The 21,861-nt window shown below is 35.8% G+C and overlaps 1 protein-coding gene across 1 annotated transcript; it reads left to right on the forward strand.

Moving 5' to 3' along the window:
- On the forward strand, nt 1-21,458 carry SWEETIE (HEAT repeat-containing protein). The gene is made up of 48 exons (XM_087329778.1): nt 1-208; nt 1,998-2,205; nt 2,291-2,397; nt 3,532-3,768; nt 3,863-3,952; nt 5,307-5,394; nt 5,555-5,619; nt 6,539-6,649; nt 6,792-6,881; nt 7,403-7,483; nt 7,555-7,623; nt 7,696-7,821; nt 7,900-8,003; nt 8,118-8,250; nt 8,669-8,778; nt 8,867-8,983; nt 9,170-9,340; nt 9,414-9,500; nt 9,583-9,679; nt 9,768-9,836; nt 9,922-10,044; nt 10,135-10,203; nt 11,210-11,314; nt 11,391-11,479; nt 11,597-11,753; nt 12,675-12,824; nt 13,013-13,062; nt 13,141-13,240; nt 13,329-13,385; nt 13,470-13,537; nt 13,661-13,754; nt 13,838-14,070; nt 14,412-14,565; nt 14,825-14,893; nt 15,924-15,980; nt 16,067-16,153; nt 16,253-16,381; nt 16,470-16,670; nt 16,749-17,177; nt 17,257-17,325; nt 17,415-17,512; nt 18,200-18,299; nt 18,428-18,554; nt 18,898-19,187; nt 19,267-19,413; nt 19,483-19,647; nt 19,815-19,940; nt 20,018-21,458. Exons 1-48 carry the CDS (start codon nt 59-61, stop codon nt 20,924-20,926), a joined length of 6,762 nt encoding a protein of 2,253 aa, XP_087185904.1. The 5' UTR covers nt 1-58; the 3' UTR covers nt 20,927-21,458.
- Nucleotides 21,459-21,861: the final 403 nt, after the last annotated feature.

Consider the following 21,861-nt stretch of genomic DNA (forward strand, 5'->3'; position numbering starts at 1 on the left):
CCGGATCGAGCTCCTCTGCTTCGCGTGCTTTCTGGCCTGTCCGTGTGGAATTCCTGAGATGGCCGAGGCAGCGTCTCTGTCGAAGCTCGACATTCTGATCGCGCAGCTCGAGTCCATCGCTGCCTCCGCCTCCTCACAGTCCCCTGATCCCCTTATCTGCTTCGATCTGCTCTCGGATCTCCTCTCTTCTCTCGATGATCACCCCAAGGTAAAACTGGCCAACACAGTTTTTTTTTTTTCAACTGCATTTTGGATTTGAATTGCAATTCACATCTGCATATATATATATATGTATGTATGTATGTATGTACATATTTTATGTATATCAAAAAACACATATGTATATGCGTGTGTAAAAGAAAGAAATCTCTTTGTATTTTAAGAATGAGAATTGGAATGAACAAATGAGAGATCGCATCGTAAAATTTTGTCACATCTTTGAGAACAACTGACCAAAGGTCCGAAATGACATATTTGACTCAACAAGTTATTACTACTGAAAGTATTATCTTTTCCATGGGAACAATTATGAGTATCTATGAAAGCAATGAAGAAATGATTGTCTCTTCCATAAGACATGATTAAAGAAATGACATGAACCTGCCTCAGTATGCTTCTTAACATATCAACTTAGATTTATCTATTTGGGAACAATGAAGCAGGTTGTCTTTTCTATGAGAAGAAGCTAAACAATACGAATCAGCTAAACCTTTCTACTTAGATGTTGCTCTCTATCACTATCAAAACACTCCGTAGTTGTATGGATTATGCTGAATGACAACTCTTTGATAGTCTTGTTCAATACCACTGTAGGTTTTTGATTCACTTACTAACTACTTTGTAGTTTATATTTCACCATACAGAGCTTTGATGATTGTAAAATTTGTTGGTTTTCCTTTGGACATTGTTAGAAGTGTTAGTATACACGATTTTAGTATGGCTGTTATAAATGTAAAAAATTTGGCCACCCGTCTTTGTTTGGATGTCAACGCAACAAAACCTTTCAGATATTCTTTTGACTTTGCAGAGCAACATAAATTTGTTATTAAACCTTCGAAATTTCGTAGCTAACTAAAAAGAAATGTATTTTCTTATGGTACTTGCCAATTATGTATAATTTTTAAGAATATATGATGATTATTTGGTGATTACATATTGTTCTTAAGCTTGAATGGCAAGCTGAGAATTTCACCATACAGAGCTTTGATGATTGTAAAATTTGTTGGTTTTCCTTTGGACATTGTTAGAAGTGTTAGTATACACGATTTTAGTATGGCTGTTATAAATGTAAAAAATTTGGCCACCCGTCTTTGTTTGGATGTCAACGCAACAAAACCTTTCAGATATTCTTTTGACTTTGCAGAGCAACATAAATTTGTTATTAAACCTTCGAAATTTCGTAGCTAACTAAAAAGAAATGTATTTTCTTATGGTACTTGCCAATTATGTATAATTTTTAAGAATATATGATGATTATTTGGTGATTACATATTGTTCTTAAGCTTGAATGGCAAGCTGAGAATTTCACCATACAGAGCTTTGATGATTGTAAAATTTGTTGGTTTTCCTTTGGACATTGTTAGAAGTGTTAGTATACACGATTTTAGTATGGCTGTTATAAATGTAAAAAATTTGGCCACCCGTCTTTGTTTGGATGTCAACGCAACAAAACCTTTCAGATATTCTTTTGACTTTGCAGAGCAACATAAATTTGTTATTAAACCTTCGAAATTTCGTAGCTAACTAAAAAGAAATGTATTTTCTTATGGTACTTGCCAATTATGTATAATTTTTAAGAATATATGATGATTATTTGGTGATTACATATTGTTCTTAAGCTTGAATGGCAAGCTGAGAATTTTCCTACTGTAACTAAATTGGGCATTTTTTGCCAGCGCTGGTATTATGAATGTATAAGGATTTGATGATGAATGAATGTAAGTGATTGGAGTGTTTGGTTTGTACTATCTTAATTATCAATTGTGTTGGTTTAACAGGCGACTATTCTTAGTTGTCAAAGAAAATGTGAAGATGCATTGCAAGCCTTACTGGTGATTGGAGCTCGACCACCTGTACGTCGTCTATGTGCGAAGGCATTGATACAGATAATCTCGAAAGGGGATAGTATTTCTATTTATTCAAGAGCCAGTAGTTTACAGGGTTGGCTTTTAGAAAGCAAAAGGATAGACACAGCAGGCTACATTGGTACATCATGAAGACTTTTGCTTTTGTTGACAATTAATAATGTGTAATATTAACCAACCATGTACCATATATTTGAGCTTTATAGGTTTGGCCAATTGCCTCGGTGCATTGTATCGGTCATTTGGCCAGAAACTTACTTCTGGGCTTTCTGAAACCAGCAATATTGTGGCGAAGTTGATCAAGTTTTCAGAGGTAATAAGGTTCAATATTACATTCAGGAGTTCATCATATGTAATATAAATCAATTTTCTCCCTTTAATGAATCTCATGTATGGATAAAGCTTACAAATTTTCTTATCTAATGAGGAAGTTACTTCTATTAACAAACTCACCCTCAAGCTCGTATTCCGTTTTTATTTCAGGGCCTATTTCTTATTTACGTAGTACTACCTCTCTTTTCTCTGTGTAGTGTTTATCGATATGAATGTCACTCTGCATTATGTGTATGACACTGTAAATTGCATAACGATTTCAGAACAGCTTTCAAACAGAATTGTGAATTATGGACGAGGCACTATACTTCAGAGTTTATGGACACCATCTTCGTAAAGATCACACATTCCAGAACAGGAATGGCTGCCTATGAACACCATATGTTCTCTTTTATGCAGAGGATACAAAGAGGACGTTTTAGTATATTCACCAAAGCATGGATAGTATGAACAGAAACTACACATTCTCGAGCCTTTGTGGCCACATTATTCAAAAAACTGAATCATATTAAGAGGATTGTCAAGCATCCAATAGTTTTGGATGAAGATCTCACATAACATAAGTGGATCAGGGAAAATAACATATGCCAACCTAAGGTAGACATGTGCCTGAGAAAATAATGCAGCATATAGGGATGACTGCGTGATCATTTCTTGGAGGGTGGTTGATCACATAGGGAAACGTGCCCTATGAGATAAAGATAACATGTTAGACTCTTTTGGGTTTCATAGGTCATTATGCATTTTTTTTCTTCCATTCTACTTTTTTAGATTTCATGCTCTTTTAGGGATGACATTTCTTCATATTTTACAGATGCTAAATTAAATTTCTAATGTACAATATCACGACTAGAAAGTTTTCTACCTCTTTATCTATGACTTATCTATTTGAATACCTCTAATCTTATATCAGAAAGTATAATTAATGTAGGCATTTCCTCTCATTTGAAGCAAAGTATCATAAATTTGAAGTAAAACTCAAATTATGCGGAATATAAGTCTCCATGTGCGTGTCTCATATCTAAGAATGGTCCTTGAATTGTATTCTATAGCTTATATGATCTCAGATCTTATAAATTGGTCTTATACCAGTGATAACAACTTTTACATACAGGTATCAGTAAGGCAAGCAGCACTTCAATTGCTTCAGGATGCATTGGAAGGCTCAGGAGGAGGTGGACCTACATCAGCTTATTCAGAAGCTCTGCGTGTTGTTCTGAGACTGGGTTCAGCAGACAAGTCTTCAATTGTAAGGTCAGCAGCAGCTAATTGTTTACATGCTTTTGCTTTGGCTGGTGGGCCAGGGATAGGATCTGGTGGGCTTGAAGGATGTTCTGCTCTTTGTGTGAAGGTAGTGCTTCATAAGTCCTCTTTCAAATGGTATTATCACATGACCTTGTCAGTGAATGATAAGGCTTATCAAACATTTATTTGTGTCAACATAGGCTTTGGAAGACCCTTCACAGCCTGTGAGATATGCCTTTGCGTCAACATTAGGAGCCTTACTTGCCCTTGGACTTCATCCAGATGCTCAGGTGTTACTTATATTGATAACGTCACTTTTTTTTTATGTTTGTAGCACTCATGTATGACAGTTCAAATTATGATTTTCTATAATGATAAACATATTTATTAAAAAAAAAACTTTATGAAGCAAATAATTGGAAAATAGTCAATATTAGGACCATTTGGTTACCTGTAATGTGCTTATGCTCTTCTAAGTTTGAGCGACAGTTTATTTCCATAAGACAATTAAACTGTTGTCAATATTTCAAATTATGAAATTATAAACAGTCAAATGAGAAGTTATATTGATGAGAAATTTGGTACCTTGATTCATCTGTATTAATTTTATGAAGCTGGTAATTGGAAATAGTCAGTAAAATATTAGGACAATTTGGACTAAGTCTGAGTTAAACAGTTATTCCCTAAGGCAATTAAACTGTGACAATATTTCAAATAATGAGATTATAAATAGTCAAACGATAAGATATTTTTGAGATTGATATCCTTAAATTTCATCTAGATGCCCAGTTACAACTTATATTGATAATGCATCTTTTTTTTTATGTTTGTGCCCCATGTATGATAGCTTGAATTATGATTATCTATAGTAATAAAAATGTTTATAAACCCTATCAAGCAGCTACTTTCAAGTAGTCAGCATTAGCAGCTGTGTTGTAAAATGATAGATGCTCATGCTCTACTAAGTTTAACTGAAACGGTTTATGTGCATATGCAAATTCCACTGGTACAACATTTTGAATTATGAGAATATAAATGATCAAATGAGAATTGTGAGAGGCTGGCCCATGTATTCTTGTTGATCAAGAACTTTGTCGATACAGCTGTAACTCGCTTCCTCTTTCATGATTCTACTCTCTGTTGGAAAGCAATTGAGACGTTGTTCCAAATCTACAATACTTCTGTATTTTTGAAACTTTTTCTTCTACTTAAGACCATACAATGCAATCACATTTATGTGCATGATTCCTCCATAATGGATTGTGGGTATATCAGAGAAATGTGTTTCTTCAAGAGTTCATCTATGTATCTTCATCATAAAAAAATGATGTGATGACAGTTTATTTTTGTCATGTCAATCTTTTTTACTTATTAAACAAAAGAATTAAAATAAGTGGTTCTAGTACAGCAACCAACGGCAGAAATACATAAGAAGAAAGAAAAAAGAATGGAAGAAAGATTGTATTAAGGTCCTCAGTAGAATGGAAGAAAGTGCTATTATTAGGTGTTTCAACAGGCTGCAACTGAGTTTTTAATAACGTTGTAGCTCTCTTTCAAAATACTTGTGTACAAAGTTAAAGTTATTAATTTGAAATGGTGGTTTTTTATGTGTTTATTTGACAACTTTGCCTTATATTGCTGAAGATACAACCGCGGGGAAAACCACAATCAGCCGTATTTAGGACAGTTGAGGGTGGTATCCAAAAGCATCTCATTGGACCATTTATTCGAGGTATCATTCATTTGGTACTCATGTTGATTTATTTTGCCTCCTTTGTTATATTTCCGAACTGAATTTCCTTGATCAATACGAAAATCAAACAAGATTCTTTACATTGCATTCTACTGGTCACCATTTACAGTTTATATCATTCATTATTTTATGCTTTCAGCAACAGGGCCTCTTTATCGTGAAGTACGTGTAGGGTTAACCATGGCGTGGGTTTCTTTCTTGCAGGTTAATATCCTTCACTTATATCAGCTAAATCTTTTACTTTTTTTCATTGCATGTAAGCATATTTAAGCTGTTTAACCTGTATCTTCTCTGGACCATGCTATTGTCTTCATTTTAGGAAAGTCAATCCTCATGATTGTGTTCGAGAAGTTTAGATCTTGTTTTGTACACTAGCGAGGATATTATTTCAATATGTCACCCAGCCAACGATTAGAAGATATGCCTTGAATCCTGTATGGCTATTTAGTACAAAATTCCATTCATGGCTAGAATTGTGCAAGGCTAGTTGGTACAAGCTTTCAATAAAATGTAAGATCGGCAAATGTTATCTAAAAGTTTCTTACAAGGTTAGAGTTAGTCCAGAATGTTAATTAACAGTGACTTGGATACACAGGTATGCAACATAAAATATAAATCTTTGTTTATATTATAATTATTTCCAGACAACAATTAGCATGTACTACTCATGCTTACAAAAGTTGAGATTACGAGACACACGTCCCTTTGGATCCAATCCTGACTCCCACACCGTTTATATCCTACATGCAACCATGATGTTCTGATAGTGGATGTCCTCTCGATAATAGTTTCACACTCCTACAGTATCTACGTAGCAAATCCACTCTACCCGTGGCTCTTACTAATCCTATATGTAAGTCTTATAAAGCTATTAAGGAAAGTTCTGAGTATATCAGTCAAGAAGATACAGGAGCATCCTTGCATGTTAGATAAGCTTCATTTCTAGTCATTCCCATTGAACATGAGGTGAAGTCATAGAGACGAACTTTCTGATGATGTAGCTCTTGCCTGCCGATTTGGTCATAGGAAGTAAAAATTGGTATTTATAACTTATATTATCTGGGTTCTAACTTTTTATTTTTTAGAATTTCAAGGATCTCACAGGAACATTTTGATCTCCCAGGGAATGCATTTTACATACGGACATAGTGATTTTGAGCTACAAAACTTTGCGATACAAGCAATGGGCATGCTGAGTTTTAATGTGAAATCACAAATCGATGCACATTGTCAGGTTCTAAGGAAGAATCATCTGTCCACTATGCTCTTTCATTCTGAAGAACTGCAAATTTAGTGACTCTGTTGCCAGCCATGTATATTTTATAACCTTAGTCTGGAAACCATGTTTCGCTGATACTTCAGTTTTTTGTGAATAGGCATGTGTGCTATATATCCTTCGTGTAGGTATTGTAGAGCAGATGAGTGAGCCAGCTCAAAAGGAGTTTTTGACCCTTATGACTAAGCAGGCAAGTCATTGTGATATGAACACTTTTAAATCATATATATCTAAATGTGTTAATGATTGATGGGGAAACAATGTTTACTGGACATGAGAGAGAGGAGATATAAAATTCTAGCTTCTAGTGTTAAAAGTATCCAGGGAAATTATGGTGATTTTTTACGCGCATTAAACGTTACTGCTGCCCTGTTTTCAAAACCCAAAAAGAAAGAAGAGTATGATTAGCATTGGGAGCCTAAAATAAAAGCTCCAAGATATGAGGTCAAATATTCTGTTGGAATTAAAAAATTGATTTAAGAGTTACCTATTGAACATAGGGCATAAGACAACCAGTAGGGTCATGAAATGGTAAGAGCACCATCAGTGACAGGATTATGATTCTGTTTATTTTGAACAGTTTAATAGAAATATGGATTTATTGCTTTGAAATGTTTTGCTGAGTTACTCACAACTACAGCAGGTCAATAGAGTTTTTTGTTTCAACTTGATATATATCCCGATTTAATTGATTTTGCCATATGTTAACAGCTTTCATTATCAGATACGAGTGCTTCCATGCTGGTGGTTATTTTGAGGACAATATCACATCTTCTATCTGTTCTTGGAGAGGTTATTTTCATAAGCTTTGTATTGGCAGTTCCCCAATGAAGAATAGGTTTGTAATCTGCCTTTCTACCCAGGTTCCTTCTTCTGCACGTGAGCCACTTGAAAATTCCTTAGTCATGGCTTTGTCAAACTCTACAATGGCTGTAAGTTACTAGTCTCTATACATTATCTCTTTACATCTCCACATTTCTGTGACCATTTGAGTTTTTTCACAGGTACGGGTAGAAACAGCGTTGACCATACAAGTACTAACTGAGGTGGATCCATTTTGTGCAAATAGTCTCATGTCATTTGGAATCACCACAATTCGTGCGATAAGAGAGATTCTTGCAATAGAGAAGGTATTGGTATTAAACCATTTGCAACTGTGGATTGATCATGTCCTTCTGACCATTTCTTGAGGCTTTGTTTCATGGCAGGGTGACAGGTTGAAACAGGAGCTAGATGCGTTGCATGGACAAACATTAATGCTGGGTGCAATTTTAGCTGCATCGCCTAGGTTCTCTTTAGGGTTGCCATCATGGTACGTAGAACTATTGTAATCAACGTGCCTTATTATCAGTTGATGTTACAGATTGGGAATATACATACATTTTAAGAATTTTACTGATTCAATTATGCACCTCTGCTTTGTCAGGCTACCTGCTGCAATCCTTGGTGTTGCGAAGAGATTAATCCTAGATGATAGGCGGAATCCTGCCTCTGCAGGTTTAGAGAAGGAAGCTGGATGGCTTCTCATTGCTTCTGTTATCACGTCAATGAGGAAAGAGGTGAGGCTTCAAATTGCAAATTGAATCTAATAAGTACAACATAGAAGAAGTGGGGGTAATCTCTTATTAACAGCTTATATAATTTAGGTACAGTATGGTTTTGGGATGTTTGTGTCTAATAATCATACTAACGGTTTACATTTTTATGGTTACCTTTCACATCATTTTGTTTTTAGGCATCACCCATTTGTTTAAGTATTTTGCACAACAGCTGCAATGTTTCAAACATAAACACATTAAGCTGAAATCTAAATATGTCACAACCATATGTCCCAAGAAGTGGATGACTCAAGTCTGTGGGATAAAATTTCGAGCTAGAATCTTTATTTTTTGTTGTCTTCATAAATCCAGAGAATTGTAGACATCTTTTAAAGATCTTATACTATTTGCGAATGGTTTCTCTTCTATTGGAGATTAGGAGATGAAAGAACAAGAGTTCGATATTCTTGCATTATGGACAGTACCATTTGGAGGAAACTCTGAAGTACGATTAAGGCAGGCTGAGTCTAATCTTATAGCAGAGGTCTGGTAAGTCACCTGCTTTGTTGAATACTTGCCTGTTTTTTTGCAAGCTTATCAACATCTATCTTTGTCTATATACACTGGGATTTTGCAGTGGCTGGTCAGCAGCCGTTGAGGCATTAACTGCGTTTGTGAAGAGTTATGTGGTTCCCAATTTTTCATCTAAGGAGGAGGGAGTTATTCTGCAACCAGTTCTTGGATATCTTAATGTGTATGTGTTTGATGTTTCTTATAGGAGGTTCCGTACAGCTTAAACATGCGTTGACTGTGATAAATGATTCTGGACCTTTGAGCTTTCTTTGTACTTGTAACTTGGAATGTGCCAATTTTGTTGGAGTTTATCATAAACAATCCTTGATATAAAACTCTGATTTGATCTGTTATTTTTCTTTCTTAGGGCTCTAGCTTACCTTTCCTCTACTAAATTACAACAAGTGTCAGGAGAACTCAAACAAGCTGTCGACACCTTCTTAATGAGAACTCTCATGGCATATCGATCACTTCCTAGCTCATTTTGCTACAGAAATGACCATAACATTCTATTGGGCATGTGCACAAGCCCATTTAAGTGAGTTAACAATTTTAGTGGATGAACTTTACAAATATGGTAAGTCCTAAAATAACTTGACATCTTGTGTCAGATATCCAGCAGTTTGGGGCCAAAGTTCATGTTTGAGACAATTGCTAGACTATCGAGACTCTTCACTTGGTCCTTGGGTGCCGGGAAGGTTGAATACGTTCTCTATGTCTATGTCTATGCCCATCTAATGTAAATGCAGGCTAGATATTTATTTTTGTTTTTGGTACTAGGGACTCATTTGAAGATGATTTACGTGCATTTGATGGAGGATCTGATGGACCCCTTCCCTGTGTATGGGACACTCATAATATCTCCATGTTCCCGCAAGTGCGTGCTTAATTGATTAACCGTTTGGCAAATGTTTCTGTTGGGCTTTTGACAGATTGGGTATGTGTCTTCCTGTGATGTGTTGCAGCCTTTTTCCGTATCCACACTACTTCTCAATGAGTTACTTTTATGCTTTGGATCAATTTTTGCTGCCCAAGTATGTTTCACGGAACTCCAATAAATTATTTACATGGCTTACAGATCAATCTTTCATTTATGATGACAATTGTTATTCAATTCAGAAAGAATCCATGAAGCTCCAGCTCGTTGATATTCTGGAAGCATCTGTAAAACTGTGTAAGAAACAAAGCTACCAGGAAGCCAATGTCACTAATATATGTGTGGCTCTTCTTGCATCTGTCAAGGTAAATTGTGTTAGAATGATTTGATGTAAGGTTTGCAGAACGTTATGCTTAAAATCACTAGTAATTGTGCCGTTTCCATCCCATCTCCAGGAAACTCTACGACTGCGTAGCTCGGAATATGAACCTGAGTTAAATCGCAGGCTACAGTTTCTTTTCCAGGTTTTGTTTCAACTTTGTGTTTTCCCTTCCTCATACTTAATTTTGTGAACCATATAAACTGCTTTTGGTTTTGTACCTTCAAGTAGATCTTGGTGAGGATAGAAAATACCTGAAACAATTATTTGAAGTCTGAGAGATTATTTCTACTAATTGATTTGTGCTTTGAATGGCCTGTGCTCATTTTGAAGCATATCTATACAGGCTTCTACATCAAAATATTCTGTCACCATACTTCTATTTGTTACAATTTGGATGTCCCAATATAAGTTCCATTCTCTTTAAGAAAAGAAAACAAAGTTGAAATCATTTTACTCGGGCAGTGCTCAGGAGCCAGCAAGATATAAAGAAACAGACACAATAAACTAGAACTAATGATTAGGACAGTTGAGAGGTCTGTTCAGATAACAAGAAATGTGGGATTTGATCAGGTGATATGCTGGTTTAAGGAATTGCTTGCAAAGATTGATAATGTGCCTCATTTATGTGATATATTCATTTTTAAAATTCTTCCCAAACAAAAAAAGACTTAAAAGAGATTAATGTGCTAAATTCAACGTTTTGGAAATGTAATAATACCTTTGTTTCAGCTAGATAAAAAACGTCTCTCTGACAATTAGTCTGAGTATTTTTTGAGATCCAACTCATATTTACCAGGTGAAAATTAAAGCACAAATTTCCAAGTCTTCAAAATCAGTCCTACTCATACATGTGCCCTTTGAGAAGTCAGAAATTTGAAATAAAATCATCCTGTGTATCTATTCAAAACACTGCAACGTGTTGTGAAACTGCATTCTTATAAGTTGTAATGTTTGGCTTTTTAGAGTAGGATTTGTAAGTCCAGCTATTTGCAATGAATCATGACAAGTTTTTTGTCTGTTGGTGTAGTGCTTTCTTTTGTTGATTAAAGGAATATATATATATATATATATATATATATATATATATATATATTTGAAAGTTTTTATCTGTTCTGGAAGAATATTTCTTTGAAATGAGATTTGGGCAGGGGATTATGGCTGAAGAAACTTCAACAACGGCCCAGCGTCGTGCTGCTGCTGAAGGACTGGGCATCCTTGCTCGTCTAGGCAATGATGTTTTTGCAGCCCGTTTGGTATAACTTAAAACCAACACATATATTTCTATGCTGTTTGATATTTCTATAATATTCTTTTAAACTTGTGGTGCAGATGAAATCACTTCTTGCAGATGCAACTGGGGTGTCAGACATTGGCATGAGGGGATCTGTGGCTTTTGCATTAGGATGTATACATAGGAGGTAGAAATAAGTTCCTGAGTTTATTTACTGTCATAGACTGATAGAAATTATGAAAGAACTTTGACATTGTGATGTACTCTAATTATGTACTTACGCAGCAAAATCTGTTTTTTTCAGCAAAGGAGGAATGACATTATCTGCATTAGTTCCTGCCACTGTGCAAATTCTGTGCCTAATGTCCAGGGATCCTAAACCTTTGGTTCATATATGGTCATTGCATAGTCTTTGGCTGACAGTGGAGGCAGCTGGTCTCACATATGTTCCCCATGTCCAGGTATTTAATCCAGGTGTCTTTTATATGAAATTGGTCAAAACTATGGGAAAAATGGATCGAAATTTGTAGAGGATCAACCTAGATATTTGAAATAAAGTTTTAAAACTGCTGCTAGGTGTATGTTGTCAACATCATATAGTCTCTAAAATTCAGATACTAAGTCTTGAAGATTAATCAATGCTATGACAAGAGTGATACTTGTTTATTAATGTGGGTCAAAGATCGTTTGTTTGTTAATATGGAGATAAGACACCTATTAATAAAGTACCTTAGATTGATAGGCCACCAATGCTGTAATACCTTCGGACAATGCATTTTTTGGAAGACAAACCATTTGCAGATTGTATCATGAGCTGTCAGTGAGCAGTGAGCTTCTTGCTGCCTGAGATTTCTGTTCTATATTATTGAGAAATACAAAGATTCAGGCAAAGCTTTTGTGTATTTAGTTTGTAGTTTCAGTTTCATTATTGTATCATTTTACTAGTCATATTACAATGTGTGGAAGAATGCTGCGAAGAGGAATTTTGCAGTAAGAGTTGACTGCATATAGAATTCATGCACTTCTTGTAAAAACAGGAAAAAACCAGCCATATGAGTGGAATATGGACGTGAGTATTCTTCTTACCCATGAGTAATGTGGTTAACAAAAAACCTATAGGTGATGCAGTTTAAAGTTTCACAAAATGTGGGCTGCTACAAAAAGGAATATAAATTTGAAATCACCTTAACAGGGAAGGTAAAGCATACATAAGATTTTGGGCAGTATGTAATCTCTTACGTTATTAGTCTGAAATGATAGGGAGAGTTTTATTTTTTATTTTTCAAGTGAAGGTAGTATATCTATTTATCCTGATCAGTGTAGTTTCTAAGATATGGATGCCATATTTGAGAGCTCACATGATTGCGGTGTGCCATATGCAGGCGACAATGTCTTTAGTAATGGAAATTTTACTCTCTGAGGAGCATGCTGGTCCTGAAGTACGTCAATGTCTTGGGCGTTTGATAAATGCAATTATTGCAGTCATAGGCCCTGAGCTTTCTCCAGGGAGCTCATTTTTCTCTCGTTGCAAGGTTTGCTTTTCTATCTTGAATCAGCAAATATCCAGCGCCTGCATAAGCTCATAAAGAGTCAGATGGAATTGTCTTCATTGACTCTTCCTGAACTGGTGCCATAATGATTGAAGTGAAACACTTTCAATAGTTGAATATGTTATCCTTAGTAAAGCATTTAATTTGCTCATATTTATGTTTCTTATCAGTCAGTGATTGCTGAGATCAGCTTTGTGGAGGAGCCTGCGTCATTACTAGAGTATGCTCTAAAAACATGGGTATATTCCTGCAGTATTTTTAGGAGGTCTAATCAATACTTTTTCTGTGTGATGTTTAGGTCGGTATTATTCAGCCAGCAATTGGTCTTGTTTGCACCTCAAGCAGTCTCCTTTCACATACATGTGCAGCGACTGACTCCAACACTTTGGTCCAAACAGGTGTTTGTAAGCTGAAGCAGCATGATTTCTTTGTATATATTCCAAGTTTGGATTTCATTTGTCACATGGCTTATTGTTTCTTGTACAGCCTTCCTTAAGGCAAGCTGCTGTTTGTACATTGCGGCATCTTGCTGAACGTGATCCTGTAAGACATTATTATCTTATGGTGTCATGTCTTGACTTTCATGCTTCTTAGCTCCTGCATAATCACCTTTAAAACAAAATGCAGGTTGCAATGATTGATGAACGGATTGAAGAGAAACTTTTTGCCATGCTCGATACTGAGACAGATCCAAGGTTTACCACATTTATCTATGCATTCAAGCTTAATAAGAGAGGTTTTTTATGCTTTGATGCATTATATTGGATTTATGTATCGTATTATGAATTTGCTGAACTAACTTTGATTTATGTATTTAGTATAATTCAGCTTGTACGCATGACTCTAGTTTGCTTATTAGAGGCAGCATGCCCATTGTATGTCTTCCGCTGGCTTCATCTTTGCCGAAATGTCGTGAGTTTCATATTATGTTTGAAACATTAATGTTAAATATCCATCTCATGGCATTTCTCATTATTTCTTCTCTTTTCTTGTAGGTTTTAGCAACCTCTTCGACAATCGCTGCTGGTAGCACAGCAAGGAACATAGATGCCAGTTCTCAATCTGTACTTTCTTCCAACAAAGATCGATCATTTGGTGATGATGAAGAGGGAATGATCGAGAAATCTGATCAACAAAATTCTTCATTTACTTCCTCCAGTAGTGTTAAGATGCAGTTCAGGGAAGGAGATCAGCTACCTCGTTACAGTACTCGTTTATTTGCCGCAGAGTAAATGCCTCTGATTATTATTCTAGGTTATAGAAACCTAGGCTGAAAATGCAGGGTTCCTGAATCACATAAATTTGGCCATATGTTTTTTAATGTCTGTTGTAAATCACATAATGACTTGATCGTAAATCATATCGCACTATTTTTTTATCTAAATCCTATGTCCTTATTTAAAAATAAAATCATCTGGAAATGACCGAAAAAGGTACCAAAATATCTTGCTGTCATGACTTTCTATCCTCATGTCAGTCATTTTTCTAAATTGTACTTCAATATTTAACCAATAACCTGTGGAAGATACTTAGATTACTCATGTTGAAAGAATAATAACCTATGTACAGGTGCTTAGTTCGTCTGCCAACAGCTGTTGGCGAGGATCCACGACATTTCAACCTGGTACTTGCCAAGGATGATCTTTTTTCTAGATCTGCTTCTAACTCTGGAGCAGATTGGCTTGTAATTCAGCTAGGTCAGCTTGTTGCTCTGGCATACCAGGTGATGTCCATATAGCATCTCTCATCAATTCTTGACTGCATATTTTTAATCCACACTTTTGAACTTTACAGATTTCTTACATGTATCTATGGACTTGGATTTTTACAACCCAAAAAGATATATACTTTCATACATGCACACACTCGATTTAGAGAATCATTGTCCAGTAAATTATGTAGCCATGTGGCAGTAGGTTGTCAAAAGGTCTCAAAATACTGACAGCAATCGTTACTATTGTTTACTGTCAATGATCAAACAGGTCTCAACAGGTGTGTTTGAAAGCTTGCGGGAAAAAGGTGTATCACTACTTGTGTTAATTCTTAAGAAGGTAATGCAGAACTGCATTAAGTAGAAGTAGTTGAAAAAACAGCATATAAACCATGCTTGATTGATTGTTGATTTACATTTTATTTGTTCTCTTCATGTCTTGGTGTTTGACTTCTCACTAACTTTTCTATCACAGTATCAAAATAACTTTTCCAACGAGTCGATTAATTTGTACAAAACGACATTGAGGCTACCTATTAATTTAACAGCAGTCCCAGTCAGGCCTCTTTATGCTATCAGATAAGAATAAAATCATCCGAAGGAGTTTGGTCTTCGAGTAGGTACAATCCTCTACAGATCGGCATAAAGCCACTCTGGTGGTCATATGGCGACTGCATGTTAGAAATTCAAACAGCCACATTTGCTCAAGAAAGAAAATCTCTTTTCCTGCTGATCTGATCTGTCAGTCTTTCTGTAATCAGTCATATTTGCCTCCAAGGTTAATCATCTTTGTCCCAAAATAATGAAATTGTCTCCAGTCTGACAATTATCTAGTATCCGGAGGTCCACAGGACCACATGTATCTCATCTCAAGATAGGGCAATAATCTCAGTCCAAATAAATACACATATAATCAAAATCCGCTACCTAACAAATCAGAATGTTAAATTATCTGATTCAAATGCAGTACCTATAAGGTATTATATTATTCTGATCTCTAGCAATAATACAAATCACACATAACACGACACACGACATGATGAGGATATTGTGTACTACATTTTGGTTAATGCATGAATTGGGAAATCCTAGAAATTGTTGACAATATCTGCAGAACACATTACACATGATGAGGATATCTTGTACTATGTTTTCGCTAATGTATGAAATAATCCATCATCATATGAATAGGTAAAAAACGAGAACAATTTTTCTATAATGTGACATTCTTCCTTTTTGCATACACCTGTTCATCGTTTTGTTAAGCATAAATCTTAGTTTCTCATATGTAGGCCCTGTGAGGTTAACCTATATGTTTAGGTTTCATAAAACATTACTTATGCAAGTATATTCGCCTGTATGACTTGCAGTTTGGTGAAACGGGAGACCCTGATTTTAGTGGACACCTGATTTTAGAGCAATACCAGGTACAATGTTAGAGGCTTTTTAAATGTGTGAAATAATGATCTTTTTTTTATGGGCATTGACTTGTGTAAATTTTATCATCTTTCAGGCACAGTTCATTTCTGCAGTGCGCACTGCTTTGGATATTAATGCTGGACCTTCTTTACTGGATGCTGGGTTGCAGCTTTCTTCACGAGTATAAGTTTGATATTCTGCTGTGACATCATTACTTTGACTCTTAATATGTATGGCAAAGAAAATGACAATGAAAGCTAAAACTCAACCATATTTGCAGATTATCACAAGTGGCATATCAAATGCTGATCTTGGAGTGTTTAAACGTGTGCTGACACTTATGTCACATTTACTCATGAACTTGGATGATTTGCAATTCCCTTCGTATGCGGAGTGGGTAGGTTGCAAGGTAAGAACTCCTAGAAAAATTTGACAATGATTAGGATGGCCATAATGACAAAGTTGAGACACCTGTGATGTTGGTTTCCATTTAATAGGTTCAAATCAGCTTATTGAGAGCATATGCTTCTGTGAAAAGCTATTCTTATACCTGCATAACAGAAGGTTCCAACAAATTCAAAGAAGGTATATCCTTATGGATGCTGTTGGTTGATGGCTGCGCCAGATTAAGAGAACTATGGATTGGCTTATTAAGGGATTTTGTTGTCCTTAAAACATTCAGGGCATCTCAGCTACAGGTGAGTGTCCATTCTCTCAAATTCTCTCCTCAATAACGATAAGAGTTTACTCAATTATGGATTTTTTGGTGGTTACAGACCCAATACAAGCCATTTCTAAGTGGGCTTTTGTTACCTGCTGCGGTTGTGATTGTTCAACCTTACCTTCTGGATGTGTGGCCCGTCATTCTTGAGGCTGTAACATTAAACATTCAAGAAGGAGATATCAGAGATCTGGCAGAACCGAATAGCATAGCAAAATTGAACGTAACAGTATCTTTATCAATGGATGATTTTCATCACCTCTGGGCCCTCTGCTTTTCTATACTATGCCAAGGGAATTCAGAAAATAGTAAATCCTTGAATTCCAATAGTTTCCATTCCATTTCTTTGAAAACAAAGAATCATTCAATCACGTTGAAAGATGATTTTAGACTGGTAGCACTTCACGGAATCAAGTATCTTTTTGAGCAAGGTTTACAGCATCCTAAGTTGCTGTCTGCTCAATTGATTGAAGAGCTATTGCAGGTAATGTTGCAACAGGGTATTAAATGCTAGACTTTTGTACTGCATGCTTAGTAATATAAAGCTCTTGAATGTTGCCCAGACAGTGATGCAACTCAAATTCAAATCACCTTCATCAGCATGGCAGATTATCTTGTCCATTTTAAAGCAGGTTGAATGCAAGTTGTTCACAATTTAGAAAGGCGTGGTGTTTGTTATTAAATAAGTCGCATATTGTAGCTTACAGAACCATAATTGCAGATACTGATGAGGTCTCCAGATGAATTCTTTGCAACTGAAGGTTGGTTAGTCGTTGCAACTGAATCATGCTTGTATCATACTCAACAAGTTTTAAGCAGGTTAGATTTCAAGATGGACTTTTTATTTCACATATCCATTCTTAAAACAGATGCCACCTGCTTGGATATAATATGCTGATAAGTTATGCTGTTTCTTAGTCCTCCTGTTTATTTGAGAAGGGAAGTCATTGGAAATTTCCACTTGTTCTTTTCTTAGTTCCACACTTCTATTCATTGTTTTTGCTAATACTGAACCTTCTCCAATCGAACTTCCCTTATTCAGGCAATGCATAAAAATCGACATTGCTAGTAACACTAGGATTTCCAGGATAATGGTACTATCCTTGCTCACCAAACGACGCAGATTGCGTAGAGGTGTGACCAGGAGTTATTAGCCCGTGTGTTGAATAAAATAGGTGATATTAGGAATCTATATCAGCTGGCTTCCGAACCGGGAATGATTGACACGCCAAAATAGTCATTATCTGAGTGAATATTGCCACTTGTTTAAATTTCTAATCTACAAGTTGAATGCAGAAGGCCGTTAGAACCTATCAGAAGAAGCTAATAAATTTAAAATTATGACTCACTCCATAAGTGTACATAGTATATATTATAAAAACACTAACTTCCATTTGAGGAGTGCATCCTATTCAATTTTACCTTTATGAATTAATAAAGGAATTGCTTAAACTTAGATTTTTTTAAAATCATATGTGATGATATTGGATCATCATACTCAAACAGTGTTGCTTCTGGGGCTATTGTGAGTGGGCTGAAAGATGATTCTATCATTTTCATCTGTTTCGAAATCTTGGAGATACTTGCACAAAGGTCACCTGATGAGGTACATCTTGTGTTTCTTGCTAGAATCATTCCCAAGCCAATATTTATGATGTTATGAATCAGTGTATTCACAAAGTTTCTCTTGCAGAAACAAAAATTCTTATTCTCATCTCTAGTTTTATATTACAGAGGAAAATCCAACTTGTACCTATCATGCTTTTCATGGGACTCGAGTTTATCAAATCTTCTTCTAGATTCTCATCTTCTGCTGTGAAGTTTGTATCAAAACTAACTACTTTGGTTATTACATCCACAGGTATCGTGCTGGATGGTTTCATGATTTTCAAATAATCATGTGGTTTAGAGTGCGTTCTTGGCTTAGAAAGTTTTAGTCTTATGTGGTCATGTGTAATGGAAGCTTAAAAAAAAGTTTGAGATCGCTTGAGATCAACATATGCTTTTGATAAGTGTTTAATGTTGTGACTGACTTGAGCAGGTTTTTTGTGTTGTGATTTCGGGTTACTCTATGTAACATTGCATATAATGTAAATTTCCAGGAATGTGGAATTGATGATTTATAGGATTCAGTGTGCTATCTAACTGCACGTTCTATTTGTGGGATTTTATATTAATGCAGCTATATTTACTAAATTTTGCAGTGGATCAAAAAGCTTCAATTTTGTATACCATCATCCAGAATATTTCAGAATCTTTTGATTTTCTGATGAAGTCCTGCAATGCAGAAGAAAATGGAGATAGAGAAAATTTCGAAGGAACTGTATCAAAAGTAGTTGTATTTTTGGAACTTCTGCTTTCTATCACTCAAGTCATAATGAATGCAGCAAGAACCACATCAGATATAGTATCTTCTGAAAGTTCAACAAGACACTTGATTTTGGACCATTGTGTACGATGTTTTCGCTCTGCATTGATAGCTTCCCAAATTGAGGTTTGATCATCAATATGAGTAGTTTGCATATTTTCTTATACCAGCACATCTATATCTGTATCAAAGAATGATATTGCAGATACAACTAGCTGCTCTTCAGACTTTGCGGAATGTTGTACAGTCCGCTATTACAGAAGAGAAACATGAGTCCAGTTATGAACTCTCTCTTTTGATGATGAAAGATCTTGGCAATCCAATAATTGGTGGTGTCTACACTCAATTGAAGGTACATTGTAGATCTCCTCCTGTTCAGTTCTTTGAGGGTGCAGAGTCTAACATTATGAATGTATTCCAGATTCCTTTGTCTACTAAAGTAGCAGCATCAATTGGTGAGAGATTAAAACTACTTGTACTTCTGCATTCTTTAGTTGGAGGCAATGAAGCGCAAATAGAGGTTTTACATGTACTGTTACCAGCAGTCATTGCTGCAGCTTCAGCAAATATGGTTGAAGAGACTCAGGTATTTGAAACCTCTATGTCTTTTATTTCTTCCTATAAATGCCATATTTTCGAGTACTTCACTATTCAACTTTAATTGAGTAATGGAAGTGGAAACATCATATTTCAATGTAGAAATAATGAATGAACATGGACTAAAAGTACTTTTCTATTACGTTTTTGCATTAGATAACAGAGGGACTGAGAACAGTAGCAATAAAGCTGGTGACACACCTGGCTTCACAAGCAGATTGCGCAGTACAATTAAAATCTGTGCTGTTAGAAATGCCAACTGAGTTACGCCAGAAACTTCAAGTAATTACTTTTCTATGCTCATTGTCTTTGAGTGTTGCTTTATTTTGACAAGAGAGGGATGTTTACATTTGAAATAGGATATCCTGCGAGCATCTTCAACTCAAAAGACAACATCTACCATTATAATACCTCCTGTGTTCCCAACCACCGCTCAAAAGTTGGTTATTCCCATTATCATCCCACCAGCAGTGATGATAAGCACAGGATCACCCCAATTAACTCATAAGGAGTTTCCAAAATCTCCAGAAAAGATTGAGTCAAGCAATGATGACGATGATTGGGATGATTTTCAGTCATACCCTGTAGAGGATGATAACGAAACAATGCCAGATGACTCTCAAATGCAGTCTGATATCATTGATGAACCAACACATTTTGAAAATGAGACACATTTTAGAGAAAGAAATCCAATTGAGAGAGACAATGCTTTGTCAGAGGACATGCAACCAGTTTTGACAGAAAAAACCAGCGAGTTTGTGCATGCAGCATCAGATAAAATTGAATCAGCCGAAGCTGAGAAATTAATCGAGAGTGGAGATGCTTCAGATGTTGAACATGTAAAAATAAGTCGTGAACTCGAACATCCTGCAGCAGATCAAACTGAATCAGTTAAAGCAGAAAATCTGACTGAAACTGCGCGTGCTTCAGAAGTTGATGCTGAAACAGTGAGTGATGCAGATGATGAGTATATCATCCCTACTGATAATCTGAAGATGAGCAAAACCAGATTTGCGGATGAAGTGCGTAATAATGAGGAAAATGGAGAACATTTCCAGAAATCTGAAGAAATAGAATTTGACTTCGAGCAACAAGCAAACAGTCCATCAGGTTCCTACATTCTTACTGATGCTGCTCCTGACACAATCCAAGAGGATTTTGGATTTTCTACAAGTGATCTTTCAGTAGATTACACTAAAACTGATGAGAAGCTGTTACAAGATTCTTTTTCTTTTGATGGAGATAGTGTTGAAAGGAAGACTTCTTAGATATATAGGGAATTTCATGTGATGAAAGGAATTTTGTGGATACAACTTCGATCTTGAGGTTCCAGAAGCAAGCAAGATGACTTAAAACATGCATTTCGTGGATTTGAAGAGATGAAAGGGAACAGTACAAAGTATAGAACAGAGGAAGGATTCGAGTTTTTCAAACTGATAATGGCCACTGAGCTACTATTTTTTGTATGTCTCAAAGAGCAAGTCAATGTTTAGCTTATTCATAAAGAAGAAGAAAGCAAATTTCAATGATCAATACCCACCTAAGAAAAGAAGTTATCGCCATTATTCTTGTATACATTGTAAAACATCTGACACCAGGTTTTCACAGCTCTAATTCATTGATGGCAATGTCACAGCGTACAGGTCCAGGCCAATGGGTGCTGGATGTGATATTTAGACTTTAGGACCTTAGGATTGATGTTTTCAAGCATGTTCGCCAGCATTAACAGGTGATGGAATATTATTTTATATATAGGCCACTTCCTAGGTGGTTGAATAAAATGCTTTGTTTTGTAGAGTACTCTCTTGGATGCACTTACATTGTTGACATAAATTCCCAGTTTTATTGTTAATACAAAAAAGGCAAACATATGCAAATATTTATATATGTGGAAGAGTTTAACATATTATCTCTGTAATAGTGGATGCATGCAAAGAAGCAACATCTTGCACACTACAAATACAAAACAATGTGAAGTCTATAATAAATATTGCATTGCCCAGATAAAGTTTTGGAACATGTTGGCGTTGGATGTGGATGATGTTAATGGTTAGGTATCATAGACAAAGAAAGGTTGGCTAGGAATGAAGTTTAAATGAGGTTTTCTTGATTGATAGTTATTGGATCCTTGATTTATCAATGGATAGGTATGACTTAATTTGTAAAAAAAATGAAGAGACCCTTGCAGAAAGGGTTGCTTATT

This window comes from Azolla caroliniana, unplaced genomic scaffold, assembly GCF_043228905.1.
Source record: "Azolla caroliniana isolate FFs.n. ecotype wild unplaced genomic scaffold, voAzoCaro1.0.p SCAF_13, whole genome shotgun sequence".
Classification (NCBI taxonomy): Eukaryota; Viridiplantae; Streptophyta; class Polypodiopsida; order Salviniales; family Salviniaceae; genus Azolla; species Azolla caroliniana.